General features: G+C 37.7%; 3 protein-coding genes and 1 long non-coding RNA gene across 9 annotated transcripts; 3 read left to right on the top strand and 1 right to left on the bottom strand.

Annotated features, from left to right (window-relative positions):
* Positions 1-1,031: 1,031 nt before the first annotated feature.
* LOC122085053 (glucan endo-1,3-beta-glucosidase 13-like) lies at positions 1,032-3,535 on the top strand. 3 transcript variants are annotated; one of them, XM_042653489.1, is made up of 4 exons: positions 1,032-1,098; positions 2,617-2,973; positions 3,068-3,098; positions 3,185-3,535. In XM_042653489.1, exons 1-4 carry the CDS (start codon positions 1,047-1,049, stop codon positions 3,279-3,281), a joined length of 537 nt encoding a protein of 178 aa, XP_042509423.1. In that variant the 5' UTR covers positions 1,032-1,046; the 3' UTR covers positions 3,282-3,535. The 3 variants fall into 3 exon arrangements, with proteins under 3 accessions (XP_042509423.1, XP_042509422.1, XP_042509424.1); XM_042653488.1 differs by lacking the exon at positions 1,032-1,098 and adding an exon at positions 1,247-1,522; XM_042653490.1 differs by lacking the exon at positions 1,032-1,098 and adding an exon at positions 1,252-1,522 and having other exon boundaries at positions 2,632-2,973.
* A 5,455-nt stretch (positions 3,536-8,990) lies between these two features.
* On the top strand, positions 8,991-9,638 carry LOC122084236 (uncharacterized mitochondrial protein AtMg00810-like). The gene has a single exon (XM_042652323.1). The coding sequence runs from the start codon at positions 8,991-8,993 to the stop codon at positions 9,636-9,638; it is 648 nt and encodes a 215-aa protein (XP_042508257.1).
* Positions 9,639-13,731: 4,093 nt separating this feature from the next.
* LOC122084450 lies at positions 13,732-14,434 on the top strand. The gene is made up of 2 exons (XR_006141900.1): positions 13,732-14,143; positions 14,248-14,434. It is a non-coding gene; the product is annotated as an uncharacterized LOC122084450 (long non-coding RNA).
* Positions 14,435-15,439: 1,005 nt separating this feature from the next.
* On the bottom strand, positions 15,440-21,015 carry LOC122084449 (putative cysteine-rich receptor-like protein kinase 20). Of its 4 annotated transcripts, none has more exons than XM_042652695.1 (4): positions 17,075-17,647; positions 16,472-16,709; positions 16,173-16,329; positions 15,440-16,080 (listed from the first exon to the last, which is right to left on the bottom strand). In XM_042652695.1, exons 1-4 carry the CDS (start codon positions 17,280-17,282, stop codon positions 15,769-15,771), a joined length of 915 nt encoding a protein of 304 aa, XP_042508629.1. In that variant the 5' UTR covers positions 17,283-17,647; the 3' UTR covers positions 15,440-15,768. The 4 variants fall into 4 exon arrangements, with proteins under 4 accessions (XP_042508629.1, XP_042508626.1, XP_042508628.1 ...); XM_042652692.1 differs by lacking the exons at positions 15,440-16,080; positions 16,173-16,329; positions 17,075-17,647 and adding exons at positions 17,665-17,795; positions 19,073-19,222; positions 19,399-21,015 and having other exon boundaries at positions 16,478-16,709; XM_042652694.1 differs by lacking the exons at positions 15,440-16,080; positions 16,173-16,329; positions 17,075-17,647 and adding exons at positions 17,665-17,789; positions 19,073-19,222; positions 19,399-21,006 and having other exon boundaries at positions 16,478-16,709.
* Between the last annotated feature and the right edge of the window lie 232 nt (positions 21,016-21,247).

The following is a 21,247-nucleotide window of genomic DNA, read 5'->3' as shown; positions in this document are numbered from 1 at the left end:
ATTTGAGACCGATCTCTTAGTACTTAGTACTTTAGTGCCAGATTTCTAGAGGAATATAATATTTGTAGTAAAAGGTGTGGCCTATTGAACCCCTTGTTTGCCTTTTTGTGGGCCCCTATTAGGTCCAGTGTGGGGCCTAACAAGCAAAAATTAAAAAAAAGAGGGATCTCTTAAGAGTTAATACTTGAGCAAGGGTTCCGGATTGATTCCTAAGAAACCTCCATGTTTTGTTTTTTTGGTAACACTCATAAGAAACCTCAATAAGAAGTAATATAATAGAACCTAATCTGTCTTAAACAACAAAGATTACCTTTATCAATTATAATATGATAATCCAAGGAATAAAGTATGCCTTAATCAACACTCCATATTAAAATGATCTTTGTACAGTGTTCTCATTTATACCAGACAGCATATTTGAGCCTCACATGTTAAATGTCCACTAGGGTGTCATGAGCCAGGGATTTAACCAGACCAACTCGTGGCTAGACCAACCTAGGTCCCAAGTCAACATGCAAAATGGATGGCCTAGATCATTTGATCATATCAAGAATCCTAGATAATCCATACAAACACTATATATATATTCATATTTTTTCCATGTTATATAAACCTTTTCTTGGGTAGTTTGTTAATATGTATCTTTCAATCTTGAGTCCCTTGCAATGGGCAAGGAAAAAGTCGAGCCATGTCAGTTTGGCCCAATATCAGTCTAACCGGGTTCACCCCATGAAAGGTGGTTCTGGAGATAGATTCTAATCCAACCTGATGACAATCCATAATTACCAAAACAACCCTGAAAAGTGGCAAGTGAAGCAGGGAAAGTACCTATAAAATATCTGAATGAGAAATTAGGCGAGAAATTGGTCAATGGAAGGAGATAGATTGGAGATGAAGTGTTGAACCAAGAGGTAGAGAGACAAAATCGAAGACTGGAGTTGTTTAGAGAAAAGAATACTAATTGGTCATGCGGTCTTTATGCCTAGATATAAAGGGGGTGAAATGACAACGTTATACTCTAAAATACAAAAATCCATCCCCTATTAATGCTTCCATACATCTTCATTAGCCTCGCGCTGGTGCAAGCCACCCAATCAGGTAGTGTATTTTTTTCTTATTTTAATGGTTATATCCTTCTCTAAGGTTGCACACAAATGCATAGTACAAAAATCACTAGTGCTAAACAAAATTTACTCTGTAGTAAGTTACAGTTGGTGTTGCAAATGAGCCAATTCCCTGCATTTATAAGGAGTTTCGATCAGTTTTGCTATCACTCTTAACGAGAGAGAGAGAGAGAGAGAGAGAGAAGGGTATTCATAGAGGGAGGGAGGAAGGCTTTGAAGGTTCTTTTGTAGCTTTAAGAGAGAGAGAGAGAGAGAGAGAGAGAGAGAGAGAGAGAGAGAGAGAGAGAGAGAGAGAGAGAGAGAGAGGCTTGGTAGGTTTGGATACAAGTGTCAGAACTCAGTCATGAGAAAGAGAGGATTGATTCTCCTGGTCCTTCTAATGGTGGAATACTATCTGGGTATGATCTCTTTTTTGCTTTTCTTCCTGTATTATTCTCTCTCAGCTGTTGTTCTCATTTGAATGTTTTATGTAGTATCCCGTTGGACATTCTCTCTAGTTTTCCTGTGATTTTTCTCTGCATATTCCAAGTCTGAGGTTCTGAAATATCTTGTTTCTTTGTGTGTTAGAAATCCCTCCTCCTTACAGAGAACCATAGCCATAATTTCTCCTCAAAGTTTCTTAATAAAATGAATTAAATGGGTGTTTTTATCTTTCTTTCATGGTTGCTCTGAAATCTGAACTAGTTTATTATACAAATTTAAGTCATTATTTTTGTTCCTTTGCATTTCAATTGAAAAATGAAGAAACAGCCCTGAATGCTATGCATTGTTATCACTGGATAAATTAACCACCTCTCCTTTTTCTATTTTTGCATTCTTTTCCTTTTCCTCTCGAGAGTTTGGTGAGTTTCATTTCATTTAAACAATATAGGCAAACTGACATATTAATTCCTCTATTTTAACTCCTTGACCCATTCCCTTTAATTGTGTAACTGGTGGGGTTACAATGTCTCGTGACTTTTTTCTCTGTGATCAATCTGAGAGAAGTGTGAAGACGAGCATGAGCATCTGTAATCCTGTTCTCAATTGATAGTGAAACAGATCTCATATCACCATGGATATAGACAATCTTGCGAACTACGTAAATCTTGTGTACGACTATGATTGTTTATTTATGTATTCCATTTTTTTCTGTATCATTTTAGGTTATTGTTTTCTATAGTAATACCATATTGAATGTTGTATGAAATGCTCAAAAACTCATATTAATTCTATATTTCTTTTATCGCTATTTACACTTAATATGCCTAAATGCCTACAAAATAGCCCATGTTATTTATGACTAAGAGAATTAATATGAAGAAACTGCCCAATAAGTACAACCAAAAGCAATTCATCTCTCTTAAATGTTCTTTGTATTGGGCATTCAATGAATGTTGGCATGTTGCAGAGGGAGTTGGCCCTTGAACTTATCTCACCTGACTTGATCCTCTTACTCTAAGAACAGATGTATTTTCTGATAATAATTTCATTATTTTTCTATTAAAACTAGTTTCTACAATTGAAGGGGAAGGGAAAGGGGAAGGGGAAGTGCTAGAGAAGGTTGAATCTACAATTCCAATCACAGCCAACTCTCCTCCAGAAGGTAACACCACATTCATTGATGGCACTACATGGTGTGTCGCGCGGCCCGGCGTCTCACAGGCTGATCTGCAGAATGCATTAGACTGGGCTTGTGGTCTGGGGATGGCTGATTGCCATCCAATCCAATCTGGTGGATCATGCTTTGAACCTGATACACTCTTGTCTCATGCCTCCTATGCCTTCAACAACTATTATCAAAAGAATGGGAATTCTGATATTGCATGCAACTTTGGAGGAACAGCTACTGTGGTCACTAGAGATCCAAGTATGAGTCTTTTGTTCAAGCTTGCTTTAGTTTAGAGTTACATTTGAATCATAATAATCTCATTTGTTGTCCTCAATTTTTAATGTAATTTCAGGCTATGGAAGCTGTGCCTATGCTACAGCAGGGTATGTATATATGTTAAAACCTGAAATTAAAGCAAAGGCTTGTTCTATATTCCACTGGTCTAAACCTTGTCTTTTGTTTGCTCCAGATCTGAAGTTTCCTCATCAGCTCCCTTACTGTTTAGACCAAGCTTAAGGTGGTGGGAACTATTTCAGATTTTGCTGCTTTTGTACATGAGAAGATAATGAAAAGGTGAGGTATTTGAATCTGTGCATACCTGGATTTGAGGGTTTTGGAGGCTTTGGGCTAGACTTAATAAGGATATGGGACCAAAAGAGATATGTAATCTGGGTATAAAAGTATGATCAATTGTTAAGTTGCCAAGATATTCCTTTTGTTATTGAGCTAGGAATCTAAGTTACCAACTTTTTTTCTTCTGGGTTTCCATTTTGAGTAATCAAATTAATAATAAAATTAATTAATCAACTTTTTCTGCTTCCATGTTTCCCTTTTGATTTACTTCCCAATTAAATTTTATCTTCAAAGTTTCTTTGAACAAGCTCTTTAGCTGCTCCAATGATTCAAATTCGGACCGGTCCAACTGGTCGAACCAATGTCCAACCTCTATATAAAAAATGCTTGTTAATTAATTCCCACCCAAAAATTGGTGGAAACTATTTTATCTGGATAATGGCTGGGGCTGGCCTTACTGGGTGATTATTAAATTGGACTGTTGATTTGGAATTTTAATACTCATCTGTAAATCCTGCTAACAATATAGTTTGATCATTGATGGCCGGACTATAAACAATGGATCTCCTAAATTTGGGTATAATGTGTTTATATTGACATGTCTATTGTGCAAATAGATGGATTGATCTAGACCAGCTTATTGGTTCACTATCGAACCATTTGACCCAACAAAGGTTCTAGGTTAGGCAATATGGCCGGCATATATGTCTTTTCCCTTATTTTTAAAATCTTGATTAGGGTCCAACAATTATGTCTCAAGATGGATTTAAACCTGGGCCTAAAATCTGTTTGTGTAGCCCAGTTTCATTTCAAGCCATAAAGTGCATAGCATTAACCATGGTTCAAAACCTTGAAGAACTCGAACACTACCTCATATATACTTCCTCAAGCAAAACTGCTTATATAATCCCCACTAGGCCAAACTAAAGTTAGCACAACAAAATTAATCACTCCAACAACTATAGGGGAAAAACAATCATTATTTGATACAGAAGCATAAATTAAGCCAATGATGGGCCCATTGGAAACCAAGCCCATACCATTTAAAAGGATTTTATTGAAGTTATGGGCCGCCTAGCAATGGACTTATCCATTAAAGATTCCAACCTTAGACCCAAACCTGGCCCAAGTAGACCCTTTCTCAACTTAAACCAAATTAAGCCTCCCAAGCCTATTTTAAATGACTTAAGAAACTCTCACATTTGGCTGCTCTCGGGATGATGTCTCTGTGAGTTTTTCCAGTTCCAGAGACCAACCTCTCTCCTATTGTGAAAATGCTATTGTTGCCCCCGACTTTTCTCCCATCATCCCATTATCTCCTTCCACTTATGTCGTTGATTCCTTTACTTCTACCAACCATCTCACATCTCCCTTCCTTACACCCATCACCCACAAAAGGTTATATACACCCTCCTCCTCCCTTAATCGACCAATCCATCACCCCTATCCTATCACTTCTGCTCCCTTAGAGGAGATATCTCTGCTAAACCGTAATTCTACCAGTGGCCCCATGCTGCGAAGCAAGAAATGGAAGCATGATGCCCATTTCTCCTCCTACCCTCAACATCCTCAAATGATTCGAAAGATGAACCCGCGGTACCTGGTCATGTTAGGTCCTGCGCAGAATTATGAAGCTATTGAGCTGGAACTATCAAGGGCTAGGACGGCCCTTGACGATTCAAATCTTAAAGACTCGAGTGTCTAAACACCGTCCCTTTGTTATTTTCTTGATGGAGACAAAAGCTGACAATGATAGATTGAAATTGTTATAAAATTCCCTTTCTTTTTCAAATTTATGGCTGTTGACTCCATTGGAAATGATGGAAGTTTATCTGTGATGTGGGACTCAAATGTAGCTATGCAGATTGTTTTTTGTTCTCCTCGTTTGATTGGTAGAAATATTTGGCTTAATGGCTCCAACGAGACATGGAGTATGGAGACCCAGTCTCATCTATAGCCCACTGATAACACACATGATACACATGTTAATTGATACACATGTTATAGCTCATGCCCTCCATGCAATCAGTGGCGTGACCAATGGCGTGATTGTCAACTCTTGCCAAGATGAGTTAATTTACCATATATATACCCTGTAATCTCTCTTCAAGATATGTACAACCGTGTATCTTACCCTTTAAATACAAAGACTGAAGTGTGTGCCAAAAACACACAATTTTACAACAATTACTATCTCTTTATGGTATCAAGAGTCACCTGCAATTTTTTTTTTTAATGGCCTCTTCACCTTCACCATTTCCAATTACCAACCTCTCCAATCTTGTCTCAGTCAAGCTGGATGGAAATAACTACCTATTGTGGAGGGAGCAACTTGAATCTATCTTTATTAGCTCCGATTTAATGGAGCATGTTGATGGTTCTAAAACACCACCACCTGCAACCATAAGCTCCTCCTATCATTCAATCGGGTCAACTATCTCTACCACCATCCCGAATCCTGCGTTTTATACTTGGCGCAAAACCGATCACTTTGTTCGAGCCTGCATCAATGCCACACTCCAAGAATCTCTCTCTTCTCACATACTTGGTCTCAAAATGGCAAAGGATGTATGGGATGCACTAGCTGCACTATTTCAACAACAGTCCTCAGCAAGACGAAACTACCTACGAAGTGAGCTTCAGACAATTCAGAAAGGGGGCTCCACCATCACTGACTATGTTCATCGCATCAAGTCCTTGACTGACTCTCTTGCCGCTATAGATGAACAAGTCAAAGATACAGACCTTGTAGGCTACACCTTAAATGGCCTAGGGCTTGAATATGAAACCTTTGTCATCACAATTGAAAACATCACAAACTTGCTTTCTTTTTCTGATCTTCGTGCAAAGTTGCTCACTCATGACCAACGACTCAGTCGTGGCTATGGTAATCGATCCTCTACCATCACTGATGTTTAATCTCAAATGGCACTTCTTTCTACCAATTCCAACAACTTCAAGAAGTTTAAAGGGAAGGGTTCTGGTTCCTTCAAGCAAAACCAGTCACCCTCACCTCAAAAACAAGGAAATCAATCTTTTCCTTCTCAAGGATTTTCTCAGAAGTTTACTCAGCCATCTGATCCTTCTACCCGTTCCATTAAGTGTCAGATCTGTGCTAAAATGGGTCATGTAGCAAGTAAATGTTACTTCAGATACTCTGCAAGCCGAAACAGCAATGCTCCACCAACTTCCACCTTTGCTGGTCTTCACGTGAGTCCTCCTGAATATCCATCCAAGCCCCTGGCGTCCTCTTGTACCGATGCACAGTGGATTGCTGATTCTGAAGCCACCTCCCACATGACCTTTGACCCTACATTACTACAACAGTCTATCAACTACAATGGTTCAGATCAGGTCCACCTTTGTAATGGTAATAGCATTCCCATACCTCAAACTGGTTCATCAACTTTCTTCAGAATGTGTTAGTGGTTCCACAAATTGCTAAGAATTTATTATCTATTTCAAAGTTGACTCGTGATAATAACTGCTCAGTCGAATTTTTTCGATGGGGTTTCTCTGTAAAGGACTTGCAAACAGGGGTGACACTTCTCAAGGGCCCAGTCAAGGATGATCTATATGTTGTACCTGCAAATAAGGATATCATCAACCAAAAAGTTGCTGCATTTTTGGGGGAACAAATGTTACAAACAGTATGGCATAATCAGTTGGGCCACCCATCCCTCAAGGTTCTTCAAAAACTTAGAAGTACCATTTTGTTTGATAAATCCAAGTTCCAGAAATTAAATAAGATTTGTGAATCATGTCAGTTGGGAAAGCATCATAAAATGCCTTTTCCTATCTCTGCACGACAGTCAATTTCACCTTTGGAAATAATACATTGTGACTTATGGGGCCCTACTTCAACATTGTCATTTAGTGGATTTCATTCTTATATTATCTTCATTGATGATTTCAGTAGATATACGTGGCTTTATCCCTTAAAAGTGAAATCAGATACTTTGTCTTATTTTCGTTATTTCAAGATCATGGTAGAGAACATCTTCTCCACCAAAGTAAAATATTTTCAAAGCGATGGTGCTTTAGAACTCACACAAGGGGCTTTTAAAACCTTCTTGGATGACCATGGCATTGTTTCACGAATCTCATGCCCGCACACACCTGAACAGAATGGCATATCTGAATGCAAGCACAGGCATATCACAGAAATGGGACTTTGTTTGTTATTTCAAGCCCACATGCCGAAACGATATTGGCTTGAGGCATTCAATACAACAGTCTATCTTATTAATCGTCTGCCAATACCAGTATTACAAGGGCGCTCTCCTCATGAAGCACTTTACAATAAAACACCAGATTACTCCATTCTGTGCGTATTTGGTTGTCAATGTTTCCCTTGTTTACAAGCCTAAAGAAAAGACAAGCTGTCTCCAAAATCCATAGCCTGTGTCTTTCTTGGCTATAGTCTGCATCATAAAGGATATCGATGTCTTGACCCTCTCAATGGCAAAGTTTATATTTCTAGACATGTGGTGTTTAATGAACGCTTCTTTCCTTTTGCAGACAAATCAGATCATGTGTCCACTAAGGCACTAGTAACACTTTCTATTCCCATTTTCCCTACCCCATCTCATGTTCAAGTACCATTTATGCCTTCCATCCCTCCTTCTCCTCCTCCTTCCCCACCCCCCCTCATCTGAATCTACTCCATCACCATACCCACCTCACACCAATAACACTCCCACTCCAACCACCCCTTCACCCTCAACCTTAGCATTGCCCCCACCATCGCCTCCACCACTCCCCCCACCACCAGCATCACAACCCCATCCACCATCACCTAACAAACAACCCATGATTACTAGGACCCAAACAGGAACACGAAAGATCAAGGTTCCCTTCTCTCTTCTGACCACTCGTCATCCAATCTCTCGTGCTTTACTTGCTTCTATCCCTCCACCCATCCCTGAGCCAACCTCCTACAAACAAGTTGCTAAGGACCCACGGTGGATTAGTGCTATGACAGATAATATAATGCACTTATGTCCAACTCCACTTGGACATTGGTACCTGCCTCCACCCACATGAATGTTGTCGGCTGCAAGTGGGTGTACCGTGTCAAAACTAAGAGTGATGGTTCCATTCAAAGATTTAAAGCTCGGATTGTTGCTAAAGGTTTTCACCAAAAATCAGGCATCGATTTTAAAGAAACTTTCAGTCCTGTTGTTAAGCCTACTACTGTTCGCACTGTCTTGACTGTGGCAATATCTCGCAAGTGGATAATAAAACAACTTGATGTGAAAAACGCGTTCCTACATGGTCAACTCCAAGAGGAAGTTTACATGACCCAGCTATCAGGATTTGTTAGTACTTCATCCCCAACTCATGTTTGTCGTCTTCGCAGGGTGATCTATGGTCTACATCAAGCACTGAGAGCCTGGTTTGATCGATTTAGTACATTCCTTCTAAAGCATGGTTTCTCTCGTAGTATGGTTGACACATTCATGTTCACAAAGCACTCCACTTGTGGAACATTGATTCTTCTCCTTTACGTTGATGATATTATCCTCACTGGAGACAATGGCGATGCACTTAGCACCTTCATCAAATGCTTAAGCACTGAATTTGCAATGACTGATTTGGGTGAACTTCATTACTTTTTAGGTGTTGAAGCCACTCGGACAATGGATGGTTTACGCCTAACATAGACAAAATATAGTTTTGACCTACTACAGAAAACAGGCATGACTGGTTGCAAACTATGTCGTACTCCGGTGGCTTTTGGCTCAAAACTCTCCACCGCTGATGGGTCGACATTAGTCGATCCCTATGAGTATCGTCAAGTTGTTGGTGCCTTACAATACCTAACACTTACTCGCCCTGACCTCTCATATTCAGTCAATCAAGCATGTCAGTTCATGCATGCACCCACGACTGCCCACTATGATGCAGTCAAGCGTATCCTTCGATACCTCAAACACACTCTAAGTGCAGGCATTGACATCAACCCAGATCCAATCTCTATCATCACTGCCTTGACCGACGCCGACTGGGCTGGTTGTTCAGATACAAGACGATCTACAACTGGTTTCTGTATTTTTCTTGGATCAAATTTATTGTCTTGGGGATCCAAGAAGCAACCTACTGTTTCTCGCTCTAGCTCAGAATCTGAGTATAAGGCTCTAGCGGTTACTGCTTCGAAAGTGTTATGGCTCTCATATTTGCTAGATGACCTTCATGTTCCCATTTTCCTTCCACTCATCATCAATTGTGACAATATATCTACAACATACTTGGCTGCTAATCCTGTTCTTCATGCTCGAACCAAACACATTGAAGTAGACTATCACTTTGTACGTGAATTGGTTCTTACCAAAAAGATCAAGGTGTAGTTTGTACGTTCTTCGGACCAGGTTGCTGACATCTTTACCAAGGGCCTATCCTCACCATTTTTCAAGTCACATAGATCCAAACTAATGTGGTTACCACCCATTAGTTTGCAGGGGGATGATAACACACATGTTAATTGATACACATGTTACAGCTCATGCCCTCCATGTAATCAGTGGCGTGACTGTCAACTCTTGCCAAGATGAGCTAATTTACCATATATATACCTTGTGATCTCTCTTTAAGATATGTACAATAGTGTATCTTACCCTTTAAAAGACTGAAGTGTGTGCCAAAAACACACAATTTTACAGCAATTACTATCTCTTTACCCACCCAAGACTTCAGAAAGGCCGGAATTTTGGCAGCAACTCATGCTACTGGGGGCTTCTGTGACTAGGCCTTGGTTGTTGTGTGGTGATTTTAATAAAGTCCTCAATGCAGCTGAAAAGCAAGGGGGGAGAGTCAAGCCAGCAACTGAAAAGCAAGGGGGGAGAGTCAAGCCAGCAAGACAGCTTAATGGATTCCAATCTTTTGTTGACTCATGTGCTCTAATGGATATGTGTTCAAATTACCCATTCTTTACTTGGTCAAATCGTAGATGGATAAATGGTTTAATCTGAAAGAAGCTGGATAGAGCCATGTGCAACACTTGTTGGAGAGATGGAATTCCCTGATGCAAGAGTTTTCTTTGAACCAGCCTATAGTTCTAATCAGTGCCCCGTTATTGAAGATGTGCACCCTCCCCTTCTTTGTGGGAGATGCCTATTCATATTTGAAGAAAGATGGAGAGCACTTCCAAGATGTGCAGAAACAATTGTGTGTAGTTGGACTTTAGATTCGTAAGGATCCTCAATGTTTAAACTACACGAAAAAAATTAGCAATGCTAGATCGTACTTGGTGAAGTGGAAGAGACTTCATAGTAAAAAATGTGGATGATGAGGTAAATGAGAAGATGGTTGTCCTTCAGAATATTCAATGTATGCCTTGGCACCCAGATCTGGTCGAGAAGGAAACCAATGCGCAATGCGAGCTTCAATTTTATCTTGATCAACAAAAGTCTTATTAGAAGTAGAAGTCAAGAATCCAATGGTTGAATGGTGGTCATAGAAACATGAAGTAGGAACAAAATTCTGAGATTGAAGTCCCTACAAGGAAGGTGGCTTAAGAGTGAGACCGATATTGATTGAGAAATCTTCACCTTCTTCAATAACCTCTATACCTCTGAGGGTAGTTCAAACTTGGCTCTCCAATTTTTTTTTTTTACTAATGATATGAATGGAGAGTTGTGCTTATCTATATCAATGAGGAAATGAAGGTTGTTGTGTTTAGCATGAAACAGTTTAAGGCCCTGGGGCTAGATGGTCTATCTCCTGTGTTCTTCTAATCATACTAGACTGTTGTTGGGCTTGAGATCTGTCTGGCTATGAAGTCTTTTTTTTTTTTTTTCTGGATTTCTTCTCAAGGACCTCAATCAAACCCACATTCTCCTTGTTCCTAAGGTCTCAAGGGTGAAGAGGGTGGATCTGTTCAGATTTATTAATCTTTGTAATGTCGTATACAGAGTCTTTTAAAAAGTCCTAACCAGGAGATTGAAGAAATGTCTTGATATTATTATTGCTCCTAAACAAATAACTTTTTTTAAAGGTAGTAGCATTTTTCGAGAATGTTCTCATTGCTCATGAGGCTTTCCATCATATGAAGAATAAGAAGAGAGGGAAAAACTAAGTGGTCGTAGTGAAGCTTGATATGAGGAAAGCATACGACATGATCGAATGGGACATCCTTTTAGGCACTCTTTCTAAGATGGGGTTATGTGACAAGTGGATGAAACTTCTCATCCAGTGTGTCAGCCCAATATCTTACTCTTTCCTTTTGAATGGAGTGTAGAAATGATCCATCTTCCCATCTATGGGTCTTAGACAGGGAGACTCCCTCTCCCCAAGCTTGTTTGTTTTGTGCACATAGTGTCTTACCTCTCTAATTTTTGGGGCAGTTCAAAATGGAAACCTTTAGGGAATGAAAATAAAGCATTTTAGTCCATTGCTTACCCACTCATTCTTCATTGACAATTGCCTTATTTTCAGTTAACAAACCATGAGTCTCTTAGAAGTCTAAGGAATGTCATTTCTCTCTATTGTGGGGCCTTTAGAGAAGCAGTTAATAGGAAAAAATCTTTAGCTTCTTTTAGCCCAAACACTCTCACTAGGCTCGGGCGCATTTATGTAAGAATTATTAAGGTTGATGGTTTGGTGCAACTTGGGATCTACTTAAGGCTCCTCTCTCAGATTGGAAAATGCAAGAAAACTGCCTTCCATAACATTAAAGATAGAACCATTTGCAATATTGCACAATGGAAGGAAATATTGCTATCTCCAGCAGGTAAAGAGGTTCTCAAATTCATGGTGGTGGACACTCCCTCTTACCGTATGTCTCACTTCTAACTTCCCCAAGGACTTCTAGAAGAGATAAACAAGGTTGGTTGTAATGTCCTTTGGGAAAAAAAAGCGGGGGGGTGGGGGGGGGGATGATAGGAAGATCTACTAGGTTGGAAGGGATTGCCTTTCTCTTCCAAAATTTATAGGTGAATTGGGGATAAAATATCTAGTAATCCAGAATCAAGCCTTGCTTGCAAAATTGGGATGACAATTGCTAACTAATTCTGAGACTCTGTGGGCGAGTCTGGTTAAAAGTATCTACTTCCCTATGCCTGCTCCCTTGCTCAAGTTGGACATAGATCTTCATGGGCTTGGCGGAGTATCTTGCATGGAAGGCAGCTTCTGAACTGCGGCCTATTGTGGATTGTGGGGAATAGATTTTTTATTCAAATATAGGAAGACCCATGGATTCCAACTCTTGATGGATTCAGGGTCCACCTTCCTAGACCCTTGGAGTGCCCATTCCAAAGGATGTCAGCTTTTATTGATGACATGCACAATGAGACTTATTTAAGCTTAGGGCTTTCTTCCTTTCGAAAATTGAGAACATTGTACAAATTCCAATTACCTCTGAAAGCTTTTCAGACAAGTTGTGTTGGAGACATCATCCTAATGGATCATTATCTGTAAAATCTACATATAGATTGAGTGCCCAAACTTCTCCTTACACTTCCAAATCAACAGTGAAAGCTCTCTCTATTCCAAAAGACGTTTAAAAATTTATTTGGAACTCGAAGACCCCTCCAAAGGTGAAATCATTCTTATGGAAGGCTTGTATTGGTGCTATTGGAGTGATGAAAAATATAAAGCAAAAGAGTGTATTGTTAAGTCTGAGGTTTGCCCTAGGTGCAACCTTGATGTTGAAACAGTTGAGTATGCACTTTTGTATTGCCCGTTGGGCTAGCAAGCATGATTCGCCTCTGCTGTTTTAGTGAGGACTACCAATGCACCAGGTTTGCTTGCTTCTTTTTGATTGGATTTTGAAGCTGTGGCAAGTACCTGGATCTTCAAAGAGGAACCAACACATCTTTTTTGCTTTGCATACTATCACTTTGTGGAAATTTTGAAAATTGTGAAATGCAGGGTGGTTTAAGACTTCCATCCCTCCCTTCTATTCTTGGGTATCTCTTTCATTTTGGGCCCTATTTCTACTCGCTCGTTGAAAGGTTATTCTGGCTCCCTCCTATCCCCCTGATGGGACTCTTTACATCTTTACAAATGCAGCTATCAAAACTCATATTGGATGTATTGTTCTTGATCCCTTGAAGCAGGTTAAGCTTATTGCTTTAGATCATTTTGTGCTTATGCCGACTATGGTGGGTGAAACAGTTGTTGTTAGAATGGTCCTCTCTTCAGCCATCCAAATCGGCCTCTCAAGCGTTATCATCCATTCATACTACTTAGTGCTTATCAAGTGCCTCTCCCCTCCCCTTCTTCCCCTCTTTCTAGTGTCTCTTCCATTGTCCAAGATATCTTACTTTAGAAGTCATTCGTTACATTTTGTAACTTCATTCATATTAGTAGGGATGAGAATGGGATAACCCACTCTATATCTATATGGGCCCTATCCTTCCCTCATCGGGGGTTTTGGGAGTCCTCCCATTTTGGGGGATCTCTGGAATTTTGTAAAGTTCTTTTAGTCTTGGCACGTTGAATAAAATGTCTCCGCACCTAAAATTAATAAAAATAAAAATAAAAATCAGTCCCTATATAATACTAGCCAAACAAAGTAAGCATAAAAATTGAATATTACAAAAATATAAGAAAGAAATTAAGAAAATATTAAGGCAGCGTTTGGTAACACTCTTAAGATCAATTTTTTGTTCTTTATTCCATTTGGGAACAGACAAAAATGGAATAAAGTGTTCTGCAAAACTGATTTGTTTTTGCTGTGCCCAAGAAACAAACCAGAGCTAAAATCAAGTTGAAGAACTCCATTGTTTATTTGTTCAATCTCCTCTTGGCAAAGAACTCCACACTCTATCGCTCTCTCTTCGTTTCAAGTAGAAGAACTCCATCGTTCAATCTCCTTTTGGAAAGAAATCCAAACTCCATCGTTCTCTCTCCGGTAAGCACTTGTAACCTTCATCGATCTGTCTTACGCCTCTGAAATTCAGGTTGTTTGTTTCTGAAAGAAGAAACACTCTTACGAAAATGGAATTGATGCCCTAGGGTAAAAAGATCTCAAGGTACAGAAAGGGGATTTTCGTTCACAGAGTGCCTCTTCCTTCAAATCACTCTACATCCTTTCAATTGAAGGTACCCATAGCTGTTTGCAAAAATGATTGAACCCCAATTTCAGGTATGTTCACTGTATTACCTCAAATTTCTCTATTGAATCTCCCAAATTGATGGGTAATTGGTGGTTGCAAATCCAAATACTGGGCTGCAAAACCCTCTGTGAAATCTGTGTTTAGCCCTAGTTCTTGAGAAGTGCTTGGAACCCAAAAATAGGGTATGATTCTTGAAACCCTGTGCACGATCCCTGGCTCTTGAAACTTTGTGCAAATGGAAATTTATTGAAAAGCCGGGATTTTTTATTTTATTATTATTATTATTATTATTATTATTATTATTATTATTTTGAATTCATGATATAAAATTCTAACTTTTAGCTAATGGATAATGTAATATTATTTTTGCAACTTTTCATCATGAGATCGTGTATGGTGATGTCAATTTTCCAAACCTAATGGCCACAATTGAGAACAACAACATTTATGTAAATATTTACAATAATATGATATTATATATATATATATATATATTTGTGTGTGTTCCAGAATAAGCTTTACCAAATGCCATTTGGAACAATAAGCTTTACAATAACATTTATGTAAATATTTACAATAATATGATATTATATATATCTATCTATATATATATATATATATGTATGTGTGTGTGTGTGTTCCAGAATAAGCTTTACCAAATGCCATTTGGAACACTTCTAGAGCAGGTTTACCAAACGCCCAAGTAAGCAAAGATAAATAATTATTATTTAATAAAGAAACATTGCAAAAGATAATTTTGTTAAAAAAAAAAAAAAAGGTTTCCAGAAAAAAAAACGTTGCTAAGAATGTGTTTGGTAATGTTTCAAGAAAACGTTTCTAGAGTTTTTTCGCTCCTATAGAACGAAAAAATGGAATAAAACGTTTGGTGAATTTATGATGTGTTTCGTTTTTTTTGGAGCAAAAAGTGAGAAAAAAAAAAAAATTGGAAAAACTGAAAATTGACAGAACAACAAAAGGTAGTTGCAAAAATTGACATCATTGGGTATCTGTCCATAACTTTCTACGGAAAAAAAAAAAAAGGTATCTGTCCACAACTTTGTAGACTTCCTACCAAAAAAATGTAAAAAAAATAAAAAATAAAAATTATAGACTTCTATTAATTTGTAAAATAAATGATTAATCTGAACCACCTATAAATTGTAGTCCAGCATAATGGAGAAAAAAAGCTTAATTGAATTTCCAAACAAAAAGTTGTTTTGGAAGGTTGGGGGGGGGGGGGGGGTGATGGTTGCTTGAAAAGAAAAATAGATATAACAACAATAAGATGTGCCTTGCCGTCTAGAATGAATTGCACTAAAATTCCATAATCTTCTCCTTTGCTGACTAGTAACTCAAAGTCTTGTAAATCAATGCATCCAAGTGATACCAGACATCTTGTAATGTTCTTCCATTACCCACTCTATCGACCAGATAAGTCAGTAACTGACATTTCATTTTTCGAATTTTTTACCCTTGAATCATCCATGGAAGGTTTACCCAATGCGATTTCGCTACCCATTACAAACGCTGCTGATGTAGGCAATGGGAGAGAGGTAGAGTAACTATTGAGCATGACAACAACAGAGGCCATGGAGGGTCTGTTAGATGCATTTTCTTGAACACATAGTATTCCAATGTGAATGTACCTCATCACTTCAGACATATCATAATTTTCTCCCAAACTTGGATCTATCAATTCCGAAGCTTTACCCTCTGTCCATTTTTTCCATGCCTACAACAATATATCAACAACATATACTTTCTAATTAAAAAACTAATTGAATTTTCATATCAATGTCAAAAATTATAAGTTTTCTTACTTACATAGCTGAGAAGGCCACCTGCCATGCTCCCATCTGATTGACCTACATTGCTGCTTCTCTGACCGGTCACGATCTCTAGTAGTAAGACTCCAAAACTAAACACATCTATCTGAACTGAGACTTGCCCTTGAATTATGTACTCTGGTGCCATATATCCACTGCATTCCATCTCAATATAATTAATTAGTTTCATACTAGAGAGTGAGTTTAAGATAACAATTATGTTTAAAAAAAAAAAAAAAAAAAAAATCTTAAACCATCAACAGTTACAATTGATGGGTTCATAGAGCTTGAACTTACAATGTTCCAACAACCCTATTAGTGTTGACACGAGATTGGTCAACTACAAAGAGCCTTGCCATGCCAAAATCTGCAATTTTTGGATTCATTTCCTCATCTAACAAAATATTGCTGGCTTTTAGATCTCGATGAATAATTTTCAGTCGTGAATCTTCATGAAGATAAAGAAGCCCACGAGCAATCCCTTCAATGATTTTGTAACGTTCTTCCCAAACCAATTTTGAGCGTTCAATAGGATCTACATGTACGTGATCCCAAAAGAAGTATCAAGCTAAGTCTAAAAAATCATGCAGTATCTGCTCATCAAAGTAAAAATTTTAAATGCAACTACTGCATAGGAGTACAAAAAAGAAGTATGCTTCAATGTTACTTCGATGGGTGGGTGAGATTGCATTTGAAAGGTAAATTTTACGTCATCCAAGTTTTCTTTTTAGTGAGTAGAAAAATGTATCTTTATTTTTACAAAAAAATTGAGGGTTTTTTTTTTTCTTTTCAAACAAAAACCAAAATTCCTAGGTTTTCAGAAATGATATAAAGTTAATTTTGTTTGTGTGCACAACCCCGAATGATTCAAGTTCAAAGAAAGTAGGAAGAGAGTCGAACCAAAAATAAAGTGATCAAGACTTCCATTTGGCATGAATTCATAGATGAGCAGTTTTTCCTCTCCTTCTAAGCAGAAGCCAAGGATCCTAACAAGATTCCTGTGCTGCAACTTGGCCACTAATATAAGTTCATTCTTAAATTCTATTTCGCCCTGGTTAGAATTTCTTGATAGCCTCTTCACAGCCACCATTTGTCCATCCAAAAGCATACCATGAATATACAATATAAATTAGAAGATACAAAAAAAATGTCATTTCATCATCAACAACAAATTCAACCTTATCGTAACTAAATGGGGTTGGTGACATGGATCCGTGCAAAGCCAATAAGGAAAAGTAAAAGGAAAGGAAAAACAACACAACTCAAAAAAAAAAAACCACATAAATGTTGTCGGTGACATGGATCCTAGACTAACAAAAAATATTTATTCAAGGTCATTCTTGGGACAAGTCGTAAACTGTTCATGTCTATCCTCACCACTTCTCCCATGGTTATTTCATCAATTTTTATTTTAAATCACTTTCAAGTATTTGTAACCTAACACTATACACAAAAAGGTAATATTTAATGGTAGTGCAAAGATTTAGTACCTTGTAAACAGCTCCAAATCCTCCTTGACCGAGCTTATTTGCGTCAGAGAAGTTGTTTGTGGCAGATCTTATTGTATCAAAGTTGAATTGTATAGGGTCCACACTTGAAATCTCAATCTGATCATCTTCATCTAAACAGAATATACAAATCTAATAAGTAAATATTTCTTAACCAATAGTAATTCAATAAATATAGATGCGCCCTTGGGTGTTATGAATTGCATTTTAAAATTTCAATGCAGATTTCTCATGTTGTCATGCATACCTTATTAAATTTTGGAAGGATAAACTAGATACTGGAATGATTGCAGTAAATGTTGCAACAATAACAATGGTAGTAACAGATAAAATTTCTCCCTTCAATTGCATTAGTTGAATGGGAAGAACCAAACTCATCAAGCAAACAAAAAAGAAACCTTCGGAGTCATAATGAACTAGGCCAGGTTGTTGAATACATAATTTTCAATTTATATTGGAAATCATGTTAATTAATTGCCCTCATTCTGATACATCAAGTTTTAGGTTCCAATTCCTTATAGAACCCACCATGTTAGGAATTTATTTTTTCTTGTATTTTCAAGGACCAAGTTGAAATTACACAATAGCTACCAAAATTGAAATGTCCAAAGATTCTCATAATTTTACAATTTTTTTTTTTTTTTTTTTGGTAAAGATTTTCATAATTTTACATTTGGGTGAGAAAAGTAGACTAAATGATGCAGTAAAAACATACAATGGGCAAGATCTTGTTCTAGCACTGACAATCAACAAAGTAGGTGAAACCCTAGTTTTAGTGAGGAAGATGAGAAATTTGAAGATATTTTAATAAAATGGAAGAAAACCTTATAGAAATGTCGAGGAGACTATAGATAGGTAAGTCAGCTTTAAAAAAAAAAAAAAAAAAAAAAAAAAATAGTAAAACCCTAAATTGTGCCCTAAACTTTGTAGGCCCCAAAACCCCCTTAAACGGCCAAATTTGGCGAATCACTGGATTATGGTCCTAGCTGCCATTCCCGAATTGAGGTTATGTATCTGTAACTCAATCGAAGTCAAAAGTTATGATTCTAACAGTGACACTGAAAAATCAACATTTTTGGTTGGACTGCATGGCCTTCTACAAATCTGGCGATCCAGGAATTCATTCAAGATCTCCTCTACATCACTAAACTAGAATTTTCTGAACTAATAGATTATGTGAGCAAGATGTCCACAGAAATTAAGTGATGGAGCTGCCATATGCATTTGGGCTGTGTCAACCGGTAGGTTTCCCCATAAAACCAGAATCTAATTACCTTAAATAAAATCAATTAATTATAGGCAACTAGGTATGTTTCTAATGAATCCCTCTCATGAATCCATACTAAATAAAAAAAAAAAAAAAGTAAGATTACAATCCATACATTCTTACCTTCAACTCTGAGCTTCTGCTTCTGCTTCTGCTTCTTCCTTCGAACACGTAGATAGAGGTTGGAGATTATAATGATTGTAATAAATGTCGCAACAATAACAACAACAACAATGATGACAATGATAACTTCTCTTGAATTTCTCCTTTCACCTACATAAATTAAAAATATATTAAAGGCTGAAAATGAGAAAAAAAAATATAAAAACAACAGACAAAGCCAAATTAACCAATCAAGGGAAAAAGACCCTTTCCCTAAACCAAAGGAAAGGGTTATTGTTTGGCTAAAACATTCCAATTGAAGGGAACAGTGAAATCAAGAGAGATACCATTACCATCTGTGACTGTTGATGTAACTTTGTCATGATAGAATGGATAATTGAACTCGAACCTTATATTGCAACTTGGTTTAAGAATTTTCCCACCTCGTTTTGGATAGATTAACCTTAGAAGGTCAATACTAATACTCCCAGTTAGGCAATTTTTGCAATCATCCTGAGTTATATCAGGGGTGCACTGCACTAATCCATACACAGTATCAATCTTTGTATAGTAAGTCACTGCACCTGCTGCATAGTACTTGGGAGTAGTAGAAGTAGAACCATCAACAGCTTGATTCATAAGCCCATTCATCAATTCTCCCACTGTCTGATTATACTGATCCACCTTGGTGACATCATTTGGAGCAGCACCATACCGGAATGGTTCTTGTTGCAATGTTGAGAAGAAGGATACGTTTGTGTACCTCAACATACAATCATCGTACCAAGTTACCGCGGCGGTCGTGTTGGGACAATTTGATTTGATCTCTACACTAGCCTTCTTCACGCAAGTTTGGCATTCTTCGAGTGTGAGATCGCCTCTACATAGGTAGAGACCATAGACTTTATCTGAACCATTACCGGCGGTATCGTTATAGAATCCGGTACCGGAGGTAGCATTAGCATTAGAGGATAGACAAAGGAGGAGGCTGTCGAGGTTGGCTAGGTATGTGATGCTATTTGTAACTGATGAATTATAAGTACAGTTGGACGCAATGTATTCGGCAGTGATGGTGGGCAATAGTTGGAGCAAGAAGAGCATGCAAGAGATGAAAATCATGAATAATGGTGTATAAGCCATTGATCACTTGAAGATGAATGAACTCTGCTTAATTTGGAGGTGGAGAAGCGTTTTAAAGGATGTATTTAGGATTTTTCATCGTTGGGAGTGGTGTGTTTGGTTGTATACTCTTTCATCATCCATCATGGTTGGTGGGACTCGAATCCTTTGCAATGAATAATGAGGATCTAACGATTGGGAGGACCTGGCCGAAGATTTTTGTGCTGATCGATAGAAATTAAATACTATCAACACGCTTTAAGCTTGAAATTCTCAATCGAAATTAGGCATTTCATTCTCTTAGGAAAGACTTCACCTTCTCTTATGGGCTGATCTTGTTTACCTTACCACTAATGTCATCATCCTATCAAATCAATCATCTATCAAACGTAGACAAAGTCTATAGAAAAATAATAACACATTGATATAGTCAATAGTCAACAAAAATCCTTTTTTGGGTTTTGGTAGTACCAGGTTGGCTCCATTTTTTTCTCTTTTTTAACAATAAAAAATTTATTCATGAGAATCTGTCGAACGTATAGGTTCAGAACTAAAAGCTTCAAGAATCCATGGAATGGCTAAAGGCTCTTCATTTCCACACATTAAGAACCAGTCCTTCCGAGCAAGCAAGTCAGCAAGGCTGATTCCTTCCCTTGGAATAAAAGAGAATGTGTTGAATACATGGGTTTTGAATTACTAGCATCAAGAATCCATGGAGTAGATACAAGTCATTCAATTCTATACATTAAAAACCAACCCTTCTCAACGAGGGTGGATAGATTGTTTATTTTCCTAAAAATAACAGAGAAACTACGTGACTCTAGATAGGACATGACATGGATAATATCATGCATAATAGGAGCCACTTAATAACGTGTTGGCTTTATCTCTTTGTGAGTAAGGAGAAGGGAAACTTTTTTAATCATAATCGTCTAATTCTGTCAAAATCTTATTATTTAAAACAGTACTTAAATTTTTAAAATAGAATCTTTATTTTCCTTCCTAGAATTAATTAATTTGTTCATAAAATATAATAAATTTTTAATTATAAAATTTAAATAATTTAAAATTGATTGA

The sequence above is a fragment of the Macadamia integrifolia genome, chromosome 7 (assembly GCF_013358625.1).
Source record: "Macadamia integrifolia cultivar HAES 741 chromosome 7, SCU_Mint_v3, whole genome shotgun sequence".
NCBI classification, from domain to species: domain Eukaryota; kingdom Viridiplantae; phylum Streptophyta; class Magnoliopsida; order Proteales; family Proteaceae; genus Macadamia; species Macadamia integrifolia.
Note: the sequence above shows the minus strand (reverse complement) of the source record. Positions and strands in the feature narration are given on the sequence as shown.

What these genes read in the sequence shown, in the direction of transcription:
- LOC122085053 (XM_042653488.1), top strand. Translation starts at nt 1,468, where the DNA reads ATGAGAAAGAGAGGATTGATTCTCCTGGTCCTTCTAATGGTGGAATAC. An exon ending in AATGGTGGAATACTATCTGG is followed by an intron (nt 1,523 to 2,616) that starts GTATGATCTCTT and finishes TATTAAAACTAG; the next exon opens with TTTCTACAATTGAAGGGGAA. An exon ending in TGTGGTCACTAGAGATCCAA is followed by an intron (nt 2,974 to 3,067) that starts GTATGAGTCTTT and finishes ATGTAATTTCAG; the next exon opens with GCTATGGAAGCTGTGCCTAT.
- LOC122084236 (XM_042652323.1), top strand. Translation starts at nt 8,991, where the DNA reads ATGACTGGTTGCAAACTATGTCGTACTCCGGTGGCTTTTGGCTCAAAA.
- LOC122084449 (XM_042652692.1), bottom strand. Translation starts at nt 20,191, where the DNA reads ATGGCTTATACACCATTATTCATGATTTTCATCTCTTGCATGCTCTTC. An exon ending in AACAGTCACAGATGGTAATG is followed by an intron (nt 19,223 to 19,398) that starts GTATCTCTCTTG and finishes TAATTTATGTAG; the next exon opens with GTGAAAGGAGAAATTCAAGA. An exon ending in GATTTGGAGCTGTTTACAAG is followed by an intron (nt 16,710 to 17,664) that starts GTACTAAATCTT and finishes ACGTACATGTAG; the next exon opens with ATCCTATTGAACGCTCAAAA.